Below are 17,918 nucleotides of genomic sequence, written 5' to 3' on the forward strand. Positions count from 1 at the left end.
CTTGTGTAAATGTTTTCCCCATGTAAAGATCTGTTGAAGGCCATCTGCTCAGCACACTTTTTTAAAAACTTAGACCCAGAGAGATGATGGCTTCCCAGTTTCTAGTGCAGCAAGCTCATATTAACTAAAAATAAACTTGAATTTCCACTTGTTACTCTTAATGGTGCCAGCAGAATACTGAGATATCCTAGTAGTCTTGATTGTTCAGTCACATTTATACTTAAAATGAGAGTTTTCTACCACTTATATGAGACATGTGTTGTGGTGTTACAACACAAGTCATCCATAGAATTTGAAATTTTTATTCTCATTCAATATTTTGAGTTGCTAACATGATTATGACTCCAGGCTACTTATAGCCTCAGCTTTTGTTTGTATTAATTTAAGTATATTCTCATACTTTCAACTCTTAAAATTTTATTTTATTTCTACTTTAGGTGTGGCGAATAAACACAAAGCACAATATAATCTATGTCAATGGTTCTGTACCTGGACACAAAAATTGCTTAGTAAAGGTATGTATAACTGTCTTTATTTTCTCTTATTCAGAGATGTGGGTGTGTGCCATAAGTTCTCTTCTCACCTGTATGTGACTTGAAAATAAGTGGCTGTTTCCCCACGTATTCTTTGCTAATTTTTCTACTTATATAGTAGCACCTGAGTGAGAAAATTGCATAAAATAACCTATAGGTTATGTCTCTAAAACCATAAACCCACACAAAGGGTAGGTCTAGTAAGAGGCTCTTTAGAAATACAAAAAGATTAGCAAAACTACTTATAAAAAATACCAATATATCTATGTCCTTCCAAAAACTTTTTCATTTTTTAAGAGTACTTTGACATGGGAACTGGAATTATGTGAGGTGAAAGTTAAATGAGAGTCAGCAAGAAAGGTGGTTTGAAGTGGACATTTTGAGAGATTTATTATTATTACTTAGCATTGCTCTGTCTTCCTTGAAAATGCATTTTTGTGTTCAAACATGAAGAGAAGAAAACATGTCGTACAAGATAGACTTGAAAAAAGTTCTTAAGCTCTTAGAGACATTTTTTTCCATCAAAAAAAACAAATATTCAACCTGGGATTTAAGTCAACATAATACAAAATGAGAGATCACTTTGAATTTTGAATCGTCCATTCTGAAAAGTCAACTTGTGGTAGAAGTGTATCAGCAGTTCCCAGAAATAGGCTCTTCATTCTAAAGAACAACAAAATAGGCTGAAACTTAAATCCTAGATTTTTCCAGTCAGATCAACTAGGTTGCATTACTAGCATAAGGTACCAAATTTGTTTCAGTCTTACAGTAATTAAAATTCACTTTCTGGCTTCCCTGGTGGCTCAGATGGTAAAGAATCCATCTGCAATGCAGGCGCCCTGGGTTCAATCCCTAGGTTGGAAAGATCCCTGGAGGAGGGCATGGCAACCCACTCCAGTATTCTTGCCTAGAGAATCCCATGGATGGAGGAGCCTGGCAGGCTGCAGTCCATAAGGTCACAAAGAGTTGGGCACAACTAAGTGGCTAACACTTTCACTTTTCTGGAACTCTTCACTTCTTTGATTGAATTCTCATTTTTTTAAGGAAGAAAATGCATTTGATAAATTATTGCAAGATTTGGGTGGGTTTTTTTTTTTTTTCATTTTCAGGTTTTTAGGTTTAGGTGTTTCCAAGCTCCAGGTCACTCAAGTTGTACTGGTACTGGAAGCCAGCAGATTGTCATTGTGCTTCTCCTAACATTTTGGCCTTAGAATTCAATGCATTTCTATCTCCAGATTTTGTTACACCATTTTAAATATCACAACCCCATAAAAGAGAAAAAAGAAAAATGATCAAAGATTGCCTCCAAAAACTCAATCCACTTAATGACTGGTGGCTTGCTATCACTGAAGATGTTCAGAAAGTACACTGAAGGCAATTCCAAAAGAGGAATCCAAATACATTTTGAGAAACTGTACCATCAGAGAAATGTCTGGCCACTTTGAAGTGTTAAGACACTAGTGATATATTTCCAACAAACAGATTTTGATAAAAGAACTTATCTTGAAAAAAGTCTTTGAAATATAGTATCCTTTAACTGTCTTTTACAACCTTAAATGTCCATCCCAAATATTAAAATGTGGGTTTAGGGGAGTGTTTTGTAGGCTTGTGCTTTAAATGTCAAAAGTTTGGTAAATCTTCTGAAAATATTCACCCTACTTTGTCCATTCTTCCCAATGATTCCATAGCAGGTGAATAAGCCCCTTGTCCTTGGGGGTCGAGGCTCTTCTTGATGGACAGGCAGCCTCATTAATCCACTCATTCCACGGGAGCTTTTGGCTCCATCAGAATACAGAGTACTAGGCTGCCAATAACTTTTTTTTTCATTCTAAAGTTAGTAAATATCTTAGGGATAATGCTGCTGCTGCTGCTGCTAAATCGCTTCAGTCGTGTCCGACTCTGTGTGACCCCATAGACGGCAGCCCACCAGGCTCCCCCGTCCCTGGGATTCTCCAGGCAAGAACACTGGAGTGGGTTGCCATTTCCTTCTCCAATCCTGTTTAATTAATGTGAGCTTTTTGTTGTTGGAATTCACTAAGTGTCTTAAGAGAGCCTAAAGAACTGTTTTTAACAACATAATGTACTTACTATGCATGTGTGCTTGTCCCTATATCCTGATTTATAATATGAGTTTACTTTCAGTTTTGCCTGTTTCGTGTGTGTGTTCTGCCTCTAGCTTTCCTAAAAAGAATTTGAACTGGTTTGCCAATATACATAAATATTAAAGAATGAAAGAGAGAGTCCTGAAGGCAGGGAAATAATAAAGCTAGTGATAAGATTCAGTACACAAAAACATGTACCAGCAACTTTGGCAAAAGATAGTGGAGTAGAGGGACCTTTAGTTCATCTCTTTATGTGCATACCAAAATCACAAGTAACTGCTGACCAACCATCAGTTTTAAAAAAAAGACTGGAACCTCCCAAAAAAGATACTCTACATCCAATGATATAAACAAGAAACCACAATGAGATGGTAGAGAGTGCACTTGTGATATAGTCAAATCCTTTACCACCTGGCTACCCACAAACTGGAGAATGGGTATATCACAGAAGTTCTCCCACTGGAGTGAGTACTGAACCTAATGTCAGGCCTGGGGAGGCCTGACATCAGAAAGAGGAGCTCCCAGAACATTTGACTTTGAAGGCCAGCAGAGCTTGATAGCAGGAGCTCCATAGGACTGGGGGAAGCAGAGACCTTACTCTTAAAGGGAACATGCAAAATCTCATGTGCATCTGGAACCATGGCAAAAGCGGTGATTTCATAGGAGCCTGGGTCAGACCTACCTGGTGGTCTTGCAGGATTTCCTGGAAGTTGTCAGGCAGCTGTGGTTCAACCTTGGGATGTAAAAACCAGTGGCAAATATATTAGGGAGTATTCATCATGAACTCTCGCTGGAGGCTGATGTCTTGCTTGGGTCGTTAGTACAAAGACCTGGCCCCACCCAACAGCCTGTAGACTCCTATGCTAGGACACCTGGAGGCCAAGCAACCAAGTGGGCAAAGACAGCAGCATCCATCAACAGACAGGCTGCCTAAAGACTCCTGAGCCCATAGCCACCTTTGGACACACCTCTTGACACAGGCCTACCCACCAGAGGGCCAAGAACCAGCTCTACCCATCAGTGAGCAGTCACCAACCCCTCTCCCTCCAAGAAGCCTGCACAAGCTTATAGAGCAGCCCCATCCAGCAGGGGACAGATACCAGAAACAAGAAAACTAAATCACATAGCCTATGGAACTGAGTCTTATGGTACCAGCTGGTCCCTCAGCCTTTGATGATGAGCTAGGAGTGTACTGCTAGGATACACAGGACATCCCATACAGAGGGCCACTTCTTCAAGACTGAGAAACTTAACTAACCTACCACACACATAAAAATACAAGCAGAAATTTAGACAAAATGAGGCAATAGAGGAGTATGTTTCAGATGGAGGAACAAGATAAAAACCCCTGAAGAAAAACTAAGTGAAGTGAAGTTTAGGCATTGTATTCAAGGAGTTCAAAGTAATGATTAAAAGATGGTCCAAGAACTTAGAAAAAGAATGGATACGCAGAGCAAGAAGTTAGAAGTTTTTAACAGAGTCAGAAAATAGAAAACAAGCAAACAGAGATGAATAATGAGGACAGTTGAAGAGACCTTTGGGCCAACATCAGGCACACTAACATTCTTATTATAGGGATCATAGAAGAGAAAAAGGGCATGAGAAAATATTTGAAGAGATAATAGTTGAAAATTTCCATAACCTGGGAAAGGAAACAATCACCCAAGTCCAGGAAATGAAGAAAGTCTCATATAGGGTTAACCCAAAGAGGGACACACCAGGACATATAAGAATCAAATTGACAATAATTAAAGATAGAGAAAACATTAACAGCTACAAGGGGAAAACTATCACATACAAGGGAACTCCCATAAGACTGTCTGCTGATTTTTGAACAGAAATTCTGCAGGCCAGAAAAGAATGGCATGATATATTTAAAGTGATGAAAAAATCTACAACCAAGAATACCCAGCAAGACTCTCATTCAGATTTGATGGAGAACTCAGAAGCTTTACCGACAAGCAAAAGATAAAGATTTCAGTATCACCAAAGCAGCTTTATGGCAAATCCTAAAGGAAGTTCTCTAAGCGGAAAAGAAAAGGCCGCAGCTAGAAACAAGAAAATTATGAAATGGAAAAGCTCACTGATAAACTCAGACATACAATAAAGGTAAGAAATCATCCACGCAAACTAGTAGGGAGGTTAAAAGACAAAAGTAGTAAAATCATCTGTATCCACAATACACAGTTAAGGGATACATAAAACAATTAGATGTAAAATATGATATCAAAAAACAGTAATCATGAGAGGAGAAGAGTACTAATGTGGGGTATTTAAAATGCAGTTGAAATTACAAAATCAGCAACTTAATCATATGTATATAGCTGATGTACCAAAACTTCATGGCAATCACAAACCAAAAATATATAATATATATACACACAAATAGCTTTAACATCTGAGCTATAGGACTTCCCCATAGCTCAGATGGTAAGAATCTGCCTGCAGTGCAGGAGACCTGGGTTTAATCCCTGGGTCAGGAAAATCCCCTGGAGGAGGAAATGGCAACCCACTCCAGTATTCTTGCCTGGACAATTCCATGGGCAGAGGAGCCCGGCAGGGTACAGTCCATGGAGTTGCAAAAGAGTTGGACAGGACTAAGTGACTAACACATACACAAAAGAAAAAGGAACCTAAACGTAACACTAAAGGTAATCATCAAATCACAAGATCAGAGAACAAAAGAAAGGGGTGGGGGAAGACCTACAGAAGTCCACAACAGTTAACAAAATGACAGTAAGAACATATATTGATAATTACCTTAAATGCAAGAGTACATCATGAGAAATGCTGGACTGGATGAAGCACAAGCTGGAATCAGGATTGCTGGGAGAAATATCAATAACCTCAGATATGCAGATGACACCACACTTAGAGCAGAAAGTGAAGAATAAATAAAGAGCCTCTTGATGAAAGTGAAAGAGGAGAGTAAAAAAGTTGGCTTAAAACTCAACATTTGGAAAACTAAGATATGGCATCTGGTCCCATCACTTCATGGCAAATAGATGGGGAACCAAGGGAAATAGTGACAGACTTTATTTGGGGGGGCTCCAAAGTCACTGCATATGGTGACTGCAGCTGTGAAATTAAAAGATGCTTGCTCCTTGGAAGAAAAACTATGACCAACCTAGACAGCATATTAAAAAGCAGAGACATTACTTTGCCAATAAAGGTCTCTGTAGTCAAAGCTATGGTTTTTCCAGTAGTCATGTATGGATGTGGGAGTTGGACCATAAAGAAAGCTGAGTGCCGAAGAATTGATGCTTTTGAACTGTGGTGTTGGAGAAGACCCTTGAGAGTCCCTTAGACTGCAAGGAGATACAACCAGTCCATCCTAAAGGAGATCAGTCCTCAATATTCATTGGAAGGACTGATGCTGAAGCTGAAACTCCAATACTTTGGCTACCTGATGCAAAGAGACCCTGATGCTGGGACAGATTGAAGGCGGGAGGAGAAGGGGATAACAGAGGACAAGATGGTTGGATGACATCACCGGCTCAATGGACATGAGTTTGAGCAAGCTCCAGGAGTTGGTAATGGACAGGGATGCCTGGTGTGCTGCAGTCCATGGCGTTGCAAAGAGTCGGACACAACTGAGTGACTGAACTGAACTGAAGGGGATTGATTAACTGCTCCAATCAGAAGGCACAGACTGGCTAAATGGATACAGAAACTAGACCTGTATATGTGTTGTCTAGAGGAGACCCACTTCAGTTCTAGAGACATATAAACTGAAAGATGCTGCTGCTAAGTCGCTTCAGTCGTGCCCGACTCTGTGCGACCCCAGAGACGGCAGCCCACCAGGCTCCCCAGTCCCTGGGATTCTCCAGGCAAGAACACTGGAGTGGGTTGCCATTTCCTTCTCCAATGCATGAAAGTGAAAAGTGAAAGTGAAGTCGCTCAGTCATGTCCAACTCTTAGCAACCCCATAGACTGCAGGCTACTGGGCTCCTCCATCCATGGGACTTTCCAGGCAAGAGTACTGGAGTGGGCTGCCATTGCCTTCGGATTGAAAAAGACATTCCATGCAAATGGAAATTAAAGCTGGAGTAGCAATATTCACATCAGACCACTTTTAAAAATAAAGAAATGTTGAAAGAGACAAAGAAGAACATTACATAATGATCAAGCAAGGAAGATGTAACAGTCATGAGTATATACACACCCAACATAGGAGCACTGCAACAAGTAAGACAGATATTAATAGACATAAAAGTGGAAATTGACAGTAATACTATTGGGGAACTTTAATGCCCCACTTACATCAATGGACAGATCATCCAGACAGAAAAATCACTAAGGAAACACAGGCCTTAAATAACACATTAGACCAGATGGAAATATACGTTTCAAGGGCACATGTAACATTCTTCAGGTTTGGTCATGTGTTGGGTCACAAAGCAAGCCTTGGTAAATTTAAGAAAACTGAAATTGCATCAAGCATCTTTTCTGCTCACAATGCTATGAGATTAGAAAGCAACCAGGGAATTCCCTAGTGATCCAGTGGTTAGGACTCAGCACTTTCTCTGCTGAGGATGAGGATGTGGATTCATTCCTTGGCCATGGAACTAATATCCCACAAGCTGTTTGGTGCAGACAATGAAAAAGAAAACAACCACAAGAAAAACATAACAAAAACACGTGAAAGCTAAACAATATGCTACTAAACAACCAATGGATCACTGAAGAAATAAAAAAATACCTAGAGAAAAATGAAAATGAAATCATGATGATTGAAAACCTGTTGAACAAAAGAAGGAAGTCTATAGCAGTACAAACTTGCCTTAGGAAGTAAGAAAAATATCATCATAGCCTTACACCTAAAGCAACTAGAGAAAGAAAAACAATTGAAATCCAAAGTTAGTAGAAGGTAAGAACTCATGAACATCAGAGCAGAAATAAATGAAATAGACACTAAAAACAAAAAAATAGTAGAAAAGATCAATGAAACTAAAAACTGATTCTTTAAAAAGATAAACAAAATTGATAAACTTATAGCTAGATTCATTATGGAAAAAAAAAAAAAGGAGAGGACCCAAATCAGAAATGAAAAAGCAGAAGTTAAAGCCTATACCACAGAAATACAAAAGATCATAAGAGGCTGCTACAAGCAAGTATTACAGAAGGAAATGGCAACCCACTCAAATATTCTGGCCTGGAGAATCCCATGGACAAGGAGCCTGCTGTGCGTCCATGGGGTCGCAGGAGTCAGACACGACTTAGCGACTAAACCACCACCACCACCACAAGCAAGTATATAGCCATAAAATGGAGAACCTGGAAGAAATGGACAAATTCTTAAGAAAGTGCAGTCTCCCAAGACTAAGCAAGGAAGAAACAGAAAATATGAACAGACCAATTACCAGTATTGAAATTGAAGCAGTAATTTTAAAACTGAACAGACAAAAGCCCAGAACCAGATAACTTCACAGAAAAATTCTATCAAACATTTAAAGAAGAGTTAACACCTATCCTTCTGAAGGAGTTTCAGAAAATTACAGAGGAAGGAGCATTTCTGAACTCATTCTATGAAGCTACCATCACCCTGGGCTTCCCAGGTGGTGCTGGCAGTAAAGAACCAACCTGCCAGTGCAGGAGACATCAGATGCAGGTTCAGTCCCTGGGTTGGGAAGATCCCCTGGAGAAGGGCGTGGCAACCCACTCCAGTATTCTTGACTGGAGAATTCCATAGACAGAGGAGCATGGCAGGCTACAAGTCCATAGGGTCACACAGAGTCAGACACGAGTGAAGCAACTTAGCACACATGCACCATCACCCTGATACCAAAATCAAAGATAATTACAAAAAAAGAAAATTACAGGCCAATATCACTGATGATCAAAGATACAAAACTCCCCAATAAAATTTAAAAAAATTAGCCAACCGAATCCAAAAAATACATTAAAAGGCTCATACACCATAATCAAGTGGGATTTATCCCAAGAATGTAATGATTTTTCAGTATCTGCAAATCAATTAGTATCATACAGCACATTAACAAGTTGAAGAAAAAAAAAACAATATGGTCATCTCAATATATTCAGAAAAAGCTTTTGATAAAATTCAATATCCATTTATGGTAAAAACTCTCCAGAAAGCAGCTATTAATGGAACCTGCCTCAACATAATAAAGGCCATATATGACAAACCCACAGCTAGCATCATAATCAACAGCAAAAAGCTGAAAGCATCTCCTCTAACATCAGGCAGAAGACAAGTACCCACTCTTGCCATTTCTATTCAATGTAGTTTTGGAACTTCTGGCCATAGCAGTCAGAAAAAAAGAATCCAGATTGCAAAAGAAGTAATAAAATTGTCACTGTTTGCAGATGAAATGAGACTGTACATAGAAAGTCCTGAAGATGCTATCAGAAAACTACTAGATCTCATCAGTGAATTTAGTAAAATTGCAGGATACAAAATTAATATACAGAAATCTGTTGTACTTCTTTACACTAACAACAAAAATCAGATGATAAAATTATGGAAATAATCCCATTTACCATCACATCAAAAAGAATAAAATACTTAGGAACAAACCTACTTAAGGAGGCAAAATACCTATACTCAGAAAACTGAGGTGCTGATGAAGAAAATTGAAGAATACACAAACAGATGAAAAGATATACTGTGTTCTTGGATTGGAGGTATCAACACTATTAAAATGATCATACTATCCAAGGCAATCTATAGACTCAGTGTATTCCCTATGAAATTTACAATGACATTTTTCACAGAACTAGAAAAGAAATTTTAAATTTTGTATGGAAACACAAAATCCAGGATAGGCAAATTCAATCTTGAGAAAGAAGTACAGAGCTGAAGGAATCAGGTTCCCTGACTTTATACTACAAAGTTACAGTAATCCAAACAGTTTGGTACTGGCACAAAGACAGACATACAGATCAACAGAATAGAATAGGAAGCCCCAAAATAAAGCCACACACCTATGGTCAGCTAACCTACATAAAAGAGGCAATAATATACAATGGAGAAAGATAGTCTTTTCAATAAGTAGTGCTGGTAAAACTGGACAACTGCATGTACAAGATTAGAACATTCTCTAACACCATTTACAGAAATGAATTGGATTAAAGATCTAAAAATAATATGGGATGTCATAAACTTCTAGAGGAAAACAAGCAGAACACTTTGACATAAATCACAGCAATATCTTTTTTGATCCATCTCATAGAGTAATGGAAATACAAAAATAAACAAATGGAACCTAATGAAACTTAAAAGCTTTTCACAACAAAGGAAACCATAAACAAAGTGAAAAAACAACCTGGAGAATGGGAGAAAATATTTGCAAATGATGCTACCAACAGAGAGTAATTTCCAAAATGTATAAACAGCTCATACAGCTCAACTTCAAAAAAAACAAACAGCCCAATCAAATAACAGGCAAAAGATCTAAGTAGGCATTTCTCCAAAGAAGACATACAGATAGCTAAAAGGCATATGGAAAAAAAAAAAATGCTCAACCTCGCTAATTAGTAGGGAAATGCAAATCAAAACTACAGTGAGGAAGTCACCTCATACCAGTCAGAATGACCATCGTTAAAATGTCAGTAATAAATGTTGGAGTTGGTATGGAGATAAGGGAACCCTCCTACACTGTTGGTGGGAATGTAAATTGGTGCAGCTACTATAGGAAACAGTATGGAAATCCCTTAAACTAAAAATCTGAGTTGCCATATAGCCCAGCAGTCTGACTCCTGGATGTATAACCAGAGAAAATGATAATTCAAAGAGGTACATGCTTGCCATTATTCATCACAACCCTATTTACAGTATCCAAGACATACAAACAACCTAAATGTATATCAAAAGAGATATAAAGAATCCATGGTACATTTATACAGTGGAAAGTTGTGTGTGTGTGTGTGTGTGTGTGCGCGCGCGCACGCATGTGCTCAGTTACTCAGTCATGTCCAACTCTTTGCAACCCCATGAACTATAACCCACCATGCTCCTCTGTCCTTGGAATTTTCCAGGCAAGAATACTGGAGTGGGTTGCCATTTCCTACTCTAGGAGATCTTCCCAATCCTGAGATCGAGTCTGTGTCTCCTGCATTGACAGGAGGATTCTTTACCACTGCACCACCTGGGAAGCCCACAGTGGAATATTACTCAGCTATAAAAAAAGAAAATGCCATTTGCAGCAACATGGATGAACCTAGAGATTACTATACTGAGTCAAACAAAGAGAAATATCATATGTCACTTATATGTGGCATCTAAAAAAAATTATATAAATGAACTTGATTTACAAAAACAGAAATAGACTCACAAACATAGAACACAAACTTGTAGTTACCAAAGAGGAAAAGAGTAGGAGAGGGATAAATTAGTAGTTTAGAATTAGCAGATGCAGACTACTAAATATCAAAATAGATAACCAACAAGGACCTACTATATGGCAAAGGGAAGTATACTCAATATCTTGCAGTAAATTACCACAGAAAGTTTTGTTGTTCAATTTATTGTGTATTTGCTTGGGTTTTCTTTTATAAATTCTGAGACAGTTCAATTGGTAAGAATAGCTTTTTTTTTTCCAAGTTAAAATTGAACCCAGGATTAGTGAATTGGAAAGAAAAATTAAAACAAGTGTTTCCTTTTGGGCAACTGACTGATAATTTCTATCAGTTTTAATGAGAGAAATGACTAGAGATGTTTTTCTGTACTTTGCTATTCCTAGCAGCTGTGTACTAACGTCAACCACATTATTCATTTCTTATTGCCAAAATGTCTTATTTTAATCTGTGTGTATAATTAACATGTAATTTTTTTTTTTAATCTCTGAATGGAGGTTGTGGAATGAGTCAGAAGCTTTAAAGAATCCAGTAATATTTTCCAAAAATATAACAACATTTTAGATCATATCAATATCTATGCTATTCCTCAGTTTATGAATTCACAAATGTAGTTAGAATATTTTTAGAATATAAAGATTAGTTAATAGAGCTAATTTAGAGACTCTGGGTTTATTGTTTTTTGTTAAATACTACTGTATCCTTAGCTACTCAGAGAGAACACTATTTGTTAAATATATGCTAATTTCCTTAATAAAACTTGTTATTTGGGGTTATGTGTTAGAATTTGGGGTTATTTGTTAGAATTAAGACTAACAAAAGTACTAAATAAATTTTATTTTCTTTAATCTGAGCTCAAAAAATTCTGTGGTAGAATATAGAATAATAATAACATTGGGTTGGCAAAAAAGTTGGTTCAGTTCGGTTTTTTTTTTCCATAAGATGGTTCTAATAGCACTTGTGTGCGTTTGTGCTCAGTCACTTCAGTTGTGTCTGACTCTGCAATCCTATGAACTGTAGCCCACCAGGCTCCTCTATCCATGGGATTCTCACAAGGTAGTTGATTAACTTGAGGAAATCTATGTTTCTGTCATTGGATTATTTAAGTTTATTGGAATAAATACATATATACATATATATAAAGTAAGAAGAACTCAGTGTATAACAGCTATATTATTCACATTAGAAAATATAGAAACTAAAAACAAAGAAAAAATAAACAAAATGGGAGAACAGATATTCTAGGATTATGAATAAGTAAACCAGATCATCTTTAAATAACTTATTAATAAAATCTTTGCTTCCCCCAACCCCCAGATCAAAGATTCTATACTGCCTGCACATAAGGATTTCTGTAAAAATCTACCATTTCCAACATATTTCCCTGATGAGGAAGAAAAGGAGCTACCAGAAGATTTGTATGATGAAGAAGTGTGTCAGCCTGGAGCACCTTCTATTACGTTTGCTTGACCTCATTGGACATGAGAGAACCCCATATATGCTGTGAATTCTGATGAGCCAGAACAGTAATATAACCAGGAATTATGGGGGTTTTTTTCTTAGTTAAAACATACCACACTGGTTATCTTTTAAACTGTGTATTTCTCAAATTACCCTAAATGTTTATAAATTTAACTTCTACTAAAGATATGTCTGTCTGTGTGAAAGGGTGGTTGTGGAATGGTGTCAAGTCATATGGAGACTAGATAACTTACCTAGAATAAAGAAAAAAGAAAACCATTTCTTGAGCCTCAAAAACAGAGGAATTCAGATCTTTATCTAAATTATAGAAATGTTTATGTCATAGTTAAAGGCTTGACACATAATAAAATCACAAATTATGGGTCTTATATATTACACTTGTGTTGGGAGGTATAGGTATTTTTTAGCTTGATCACTCAACTATAACTCTTTTTTTTTTGGCTCTGTCTCACAGCATACAGTGGTTAAAGCCCTGCACTAGATCACCAGGGAAGTCTTGTAATCACTTTTTCCTTGATGCCTTCCAAAAGGAATTTGAAACAACCTGGGTGTGCATTCAACAAACTTATTAACCACCTATTACTCAAAATGCTAATAGCTCCTGGGTTTCTCTTCATTGTATGAAATGAAAATATTTACTAATGGCTACTTGTGACAGATAATTAAGCCCAACAATGTTAGTATCATGCTCATGTTCAGTTCAGTCATGTCCGACTCTTTGCAACTTCATGGACTGTAGCCTGCCAGGCTCCTCTGTCTATGGAATTTTCTAGGCAAGGATGCTGGAATGGGTTACCATTTCCTGTTCCAGGGGATAGTCCCAACCCAGAGATCAAACCCGAGTCTCTTGCATCTCCTGCACTGGCAAGCAGATTTACCTCTGAGCCATGCTCTAGGCCAATGTAAGTATAAACAGGCCTTAACTACTGGATTTCCTCTGGACTAGATTCCTGAGGATACACAGAATTTTAACTTTTTAAACTTCAGATGTCTTCTAAGACTTGATTCACATAGCCACCCAAGAGACTTACTAACCACAGTATTACACCTTTTAATAACAAATTCATTAGTTATCAGGAAATCACACAAAGACCTACCAGTATTTTCGGGCCCACATTGCATTTCTCATTCTTAATTTTAAATCCAGCTGAAGCCACATCTCTCTTAAAGTTTTCATTTATACTTCATCTCTTTTTATTAAAGATTTGAGGTAGTTGACAGATCCACACGTTAAAATAGTAAAGTAAGGGGAAAACATGTAGGATGATATAAATTAGTATAGGTGGAAGGTTGAGAAGGAACGGTGCAAATATAATACAGTTGAGCAGGCTGTGGTCTGAGTTGAGCAGAGGTGTTATATTTGGTTTGGCTCTGAGCTTCCTAGATAGCAAAGTAAAACAAATAACATTGATTTGTTTCATGTTTCTCTTTAATTATGAGCTCCTCAAGAGGAGTCACAATGGCACCCCACTCCAGTACTCTTGCCTGGAAAATCCCATGGATGGAGGAGCCTGGTAGGCTGCAGTCCATGGGGTCGCTAGGAGTCGGAGACGACTGAGCGACTTCACTTTCACTTTTCACTTTCATGCATTGGAGAAGGAAATGGCAACCCACTCCAGTGTTCTTGCCTGGAGAATCCCAGGGACGGGGGAGCCTGTTGGGCTGCCGTCTATGGGGTCACGCAGAGTCGGACACAACTGAAGCGACTTAGCAGTAGCAGCAAGAGGAGTCATTTTAAACTGTGGTAAATCTTGTTTAGCACATTATTTTTTATTAAAAATAATTTATCAAACTAGAAATTTCTGAACTTGTTAAAAATAAACATATTCAAGGGTAAAATATTAGACACATTCTTGTCAGAGATCAAATAAAGCTATCCTTTACTACTTGTAGACAACAGTGGTTTTGGAGATCTTAGCCAATGCAGTAAAACAAGAAAAGAGTAGTGATACAGATACAGGGAAATGAGCATAAATCTCATTTGTAAGAAATATGATCTACCTAGAAGATTTAAGACAGTCAACTGATAAGCCATCAGAACCAATGAAGACAGTTCTGGTGAATAAATACAGCATCAATATACAAACATGGACAGAGGAGCCTAGTGGGCTACTACAGTCCATGGGTCGCAAAGAGTCAGACATGACTGAGTGACTAACACACTTTATACAAACATGTAATAGCAATATTAGGAAATTCTGTGGTATGGAAGTGAATACCATCCACAGCAGCAATTTTTTTAAAAGTTACTGAGGAAAGAAGCCTAACATATTCTAAGGTCTTACTGGAGAACTAAAAATGTAATTGAAGAACATGAAAAAAAACCATGATGGTCCTCTCTATTATTTAAGTTATGAATGGGAAGGTGTAATATTGTAAAGAATTTAGCCTAATCCTATTTTTAAAATCTCAATATGACTTACCATAGAACTGTTCAAACTGATTGTAAGATTGTAATGAATGCATAAATTCAAGAATAACCAAAACTTAAAATAGTACCCATTCATTAGGTTTGCCCCATTGTTTGTTTAGGGATTATTTATACCTATTTAATTTTGAAATTCAGAATATTGTGTACATCAGTTCACTCCTGCATTTGACCAAAAGATTTTAGTAAACTTAAAGATGTGTCAAGGTTGCTGATGAAATGATGGGAAGTAGTTGTTAACCTACAAGGCAGATGAACAGTTATTGCTGGAGAACATAAAATCTTGTTTCTGAATAAGGTATTTGCTGAGGTTTGTATCAGGAGTCCCCAACCTCTTCTGAATGAAAAACTTTAATTTCCCAGAAGCCATTGATGGGGGAAATCATTACTCAGGAAGGATGCTTTACACAGTGCAGGAAACAAATCATATCATCTGAAAGTGGCCAGATGACAGAAGAAGGGCAGGATATGTGGCCTTTTGAAGAAGGCAGGAAGTCCTCTACACCAGAGAACCTGCCCCAGACCCATCATCATCTTTCACCAGAGTCTGTGTTACTCAGTCTAACCTTGTACTGCTCACCCCACAACAGGCCAGAAAATCAGAAGATGAGTTGTTGGGGACAAGGAAAGCCAGCAGACCAAGAAGATGGTGGGCTCATGTCCCAAAAAACCAATGTTGCCTGAATTAGAATTCAAGTTTGTTTTATACTAAAAGGGGAGGGGGTAAAGTCAAACACCCCCTGTTTCTGGTCAGACTCATGAGAGGATGTTTTAATTTCTTCCTTCTGCAGTCATTCACAGGTGGGCCTGGTTAGAGTGTTTCCTCTGAGCTAAACAGGTATTTTAGCTTAATGCTCATTACCTGCGAGGCAGGGTTCCCAGAGATGGGCCATTCTGTATAATTTAACTTTATAGGCAGCATCCCTTTGGTGATTAACTTGTAACAGAATACCAAGTTTCTTACCCATTAAAATTCCCTACAGTCAGTGTCCATTCCCATGAGAAAAGGGACAAAGCCAGTTATGGCTACTTCCTGCTGAACAGAGGCAATGAATATTCTTTAGAATCTTTAGTAGGAAAATCGTCTTTCCTTTATTATCTACAGCTATTTAGACCTGATGGAAACTCTTAGCTCTTTGTTTCTAATTTGTAATTGAATATAGGGTTGGGCATAGGGATGTACTTGGGTTCCAGTTCTCAATACATATATACTAAATGCCTATGCTATAAAAACAAATACGTTGAGTCCTCTCCAGCCATAATGAAATTACCATTTACTTCAGTTGTGTAGGCAAACCTTTGGAGGCAAATTCATGAGGAATGTTAGTATAATGTGCAAAGTTTTAATATAATTGTCAACTTCTAGGTCTTTCAGAGCATTTATAGATTTGTCCCATCCAGGTAGACACCTAGAAAAACCAACCATACAGTATTTCAAAGGGACTTAATTTAATCCTGTTTCTGAGAGCAACTGATCCAGAGCAAGCCTTGTTGTTATCATTGTTCAGTCGCTAAGTCATGTCTGACTCTTTGCAACCCCATGGACTGCAGCATGCCAGATTCATCTGTCCTCCACTATCTCCCAGAGTCTGCTCAAATTCATATCCATTGAGTCAGTGATGCTATCTAAACATCTTATCCTCTGTCGCCCCCATCTTCTCCTGCCCTTAATCTTTCACAGCATCAAGGTCTTTTCTAATGAGTTAGCTCTTCACATCAGGTGGCCAAAGTTTTGGAACTTCACCTATAGCAACAGTCCTTCCAATGAATATTCAGCATTGATATCCTTTAGGATTGACTGGTTAGATCTCCTTGCAGTCCAAGGAACTCTCAAGAGTTTTCTCCAGCACCACAATTTGAAAGCATCAATTCTTCAGCACTCAGCCTTCTTTATTGACCAATTCTCACATCTGTACATGCTATGGAAAACCATAGCATTGACTATACAGAACTTTGTCAGCAAAGTGATGTCTCTGCTTTTTAATATTTAATCTAGGTTTCTATAGCAATCCTTCCAAGGAATAAGTGTCTGAATATCATGGCTGCAATCAACATCTGCAGTGATCTTGGAGCCCAAAAAAGTAAAATCTATCACTACTTCCACTTTTTCCCTTCTATTTGCCAGGAAGTGATGGGAACAGATGCTATGATCTTAGTTTTTTTGTTTGTTTATTTTAATTGGAGGCTAATTGCTTTACAATATTGTGATGTTTTTTGCCATTCATCAACATGAATCAGCCATGGGTGTACATGTGTCCCCCCATTCCTCAGCCCCCCTCCCTCCCCACCCCATTCCTCTGGGTTGTCCCTGAGCACCAGCTTTGAGTGCCCTATTCATGCAACAGTTTGCACTGGTCATCTGTTTTATATACGGTAATATACATGTCTCAATGCTATTCTCAAATCATCCCACCCTCGTCTTCCACAGAGTCCAAAAGTCTGTTCTTTACATCTGTGTCTTTTGCTGTCTCGCATACAGGATCATCACCATCTTTCTAAATTCCATATATATGTGTTAATATACAGTATTGGTGTTTCTGTTTTTGATTTACTTCACTCTGTATAATAGGCTCCAGTTTCATCCCCCTCATTAGAACTGACCCAAATATGTTCTTTTTTATAGCTGAGTAATATTCCATTGTGTATATGTACCACTACTTCCTTATCCATTCATGTGCCAATGGGCATCTAGGTTGCTTCCATGTCCTAGCTATTGTAAACAGTGCTGCAATGAACATTGAGGTACATGTGTCTCTTTCAATTCTGGTTTCCTTGGTGTGTATGCCCAGCAGTGGAATTGCTGGGTCTTATGGCAGTTCTATTTCCAGTTTTTCAAGGAATCTCCACACTCTTCTCCATAGTGTCTGTACTAGTTTTCATTCCCACCAACAGTGTAAGAGGGATTCCTTTTCTCCATACCCTCTCCAGCATTTATTGTTTGTTGACTTTTTGATGGCAGCCATTCTGACGGGCATGAGATGGTACCTCATTGTGGTTTTGATTTGTATTTCTCTGATAATGAGTGATGTTGAGCATCTTCTCGTGTGTTTGTTA

At 38.0% G+C, this 17,918-nt stretch overlaps 1 protein-coding gene and 1 long non-coding RNA gene across 2 annotated transcripts in view; both read left to right on the top strand.

The window, feature by feature from the left end:
* The window catches only part of MRPL3 (mitochondrial ribosomal protein L3), a 52,478-nt gene extending 39,766 nt beyond the window's left edge, over window positions 1-12,712 (top strand). The window contains exons 9-10 of the mRNA XM_081569848.1: window positions 438-515; window positions 12,272-12,712. Of these exons, the coding sequence (XP_081425974.1) occupies window positions 438-515; window positions 12,272-12,424 (231 nt within the window). The 3' untranslated portion in view covers window positions 12,425-12,712. The remainder of the gene's footprint in view (window positions 1-437; window positions 516-12,271) is intronic.
* Window positions 2,747-8,451, top strand: LOC145538207 (uncharacterized). Its single transcript, XR_014076726.1, has 2 exons — window positions 2,747-5,196; window positions 8,345-8,451. It is a non-coding gene; the product is annotated as an uncharacterized LOC145538207 (long non-coding RNA).
* Window positions 12,713-17,918: the final 5,206 nt, after the last annotated feature.

The sequence above is a fragment of the Giraffa tippelskirchi genome, chromosome 2, assembly GCF_054371585.1.
Source record: "Giraffa tippelskirchi isolate mGirTip1 chromosome 2, T2T-mGirTip1v1.2.pri, whole genome shotgun sequence".
Taxonomy (NCBI): domain Eukaryota; kingdom Metazoa; phylum Chordata; class Mammalia; order Artiodactyla; family Giraffidae; genus Giraffa; species Giraffa tippelskirchi.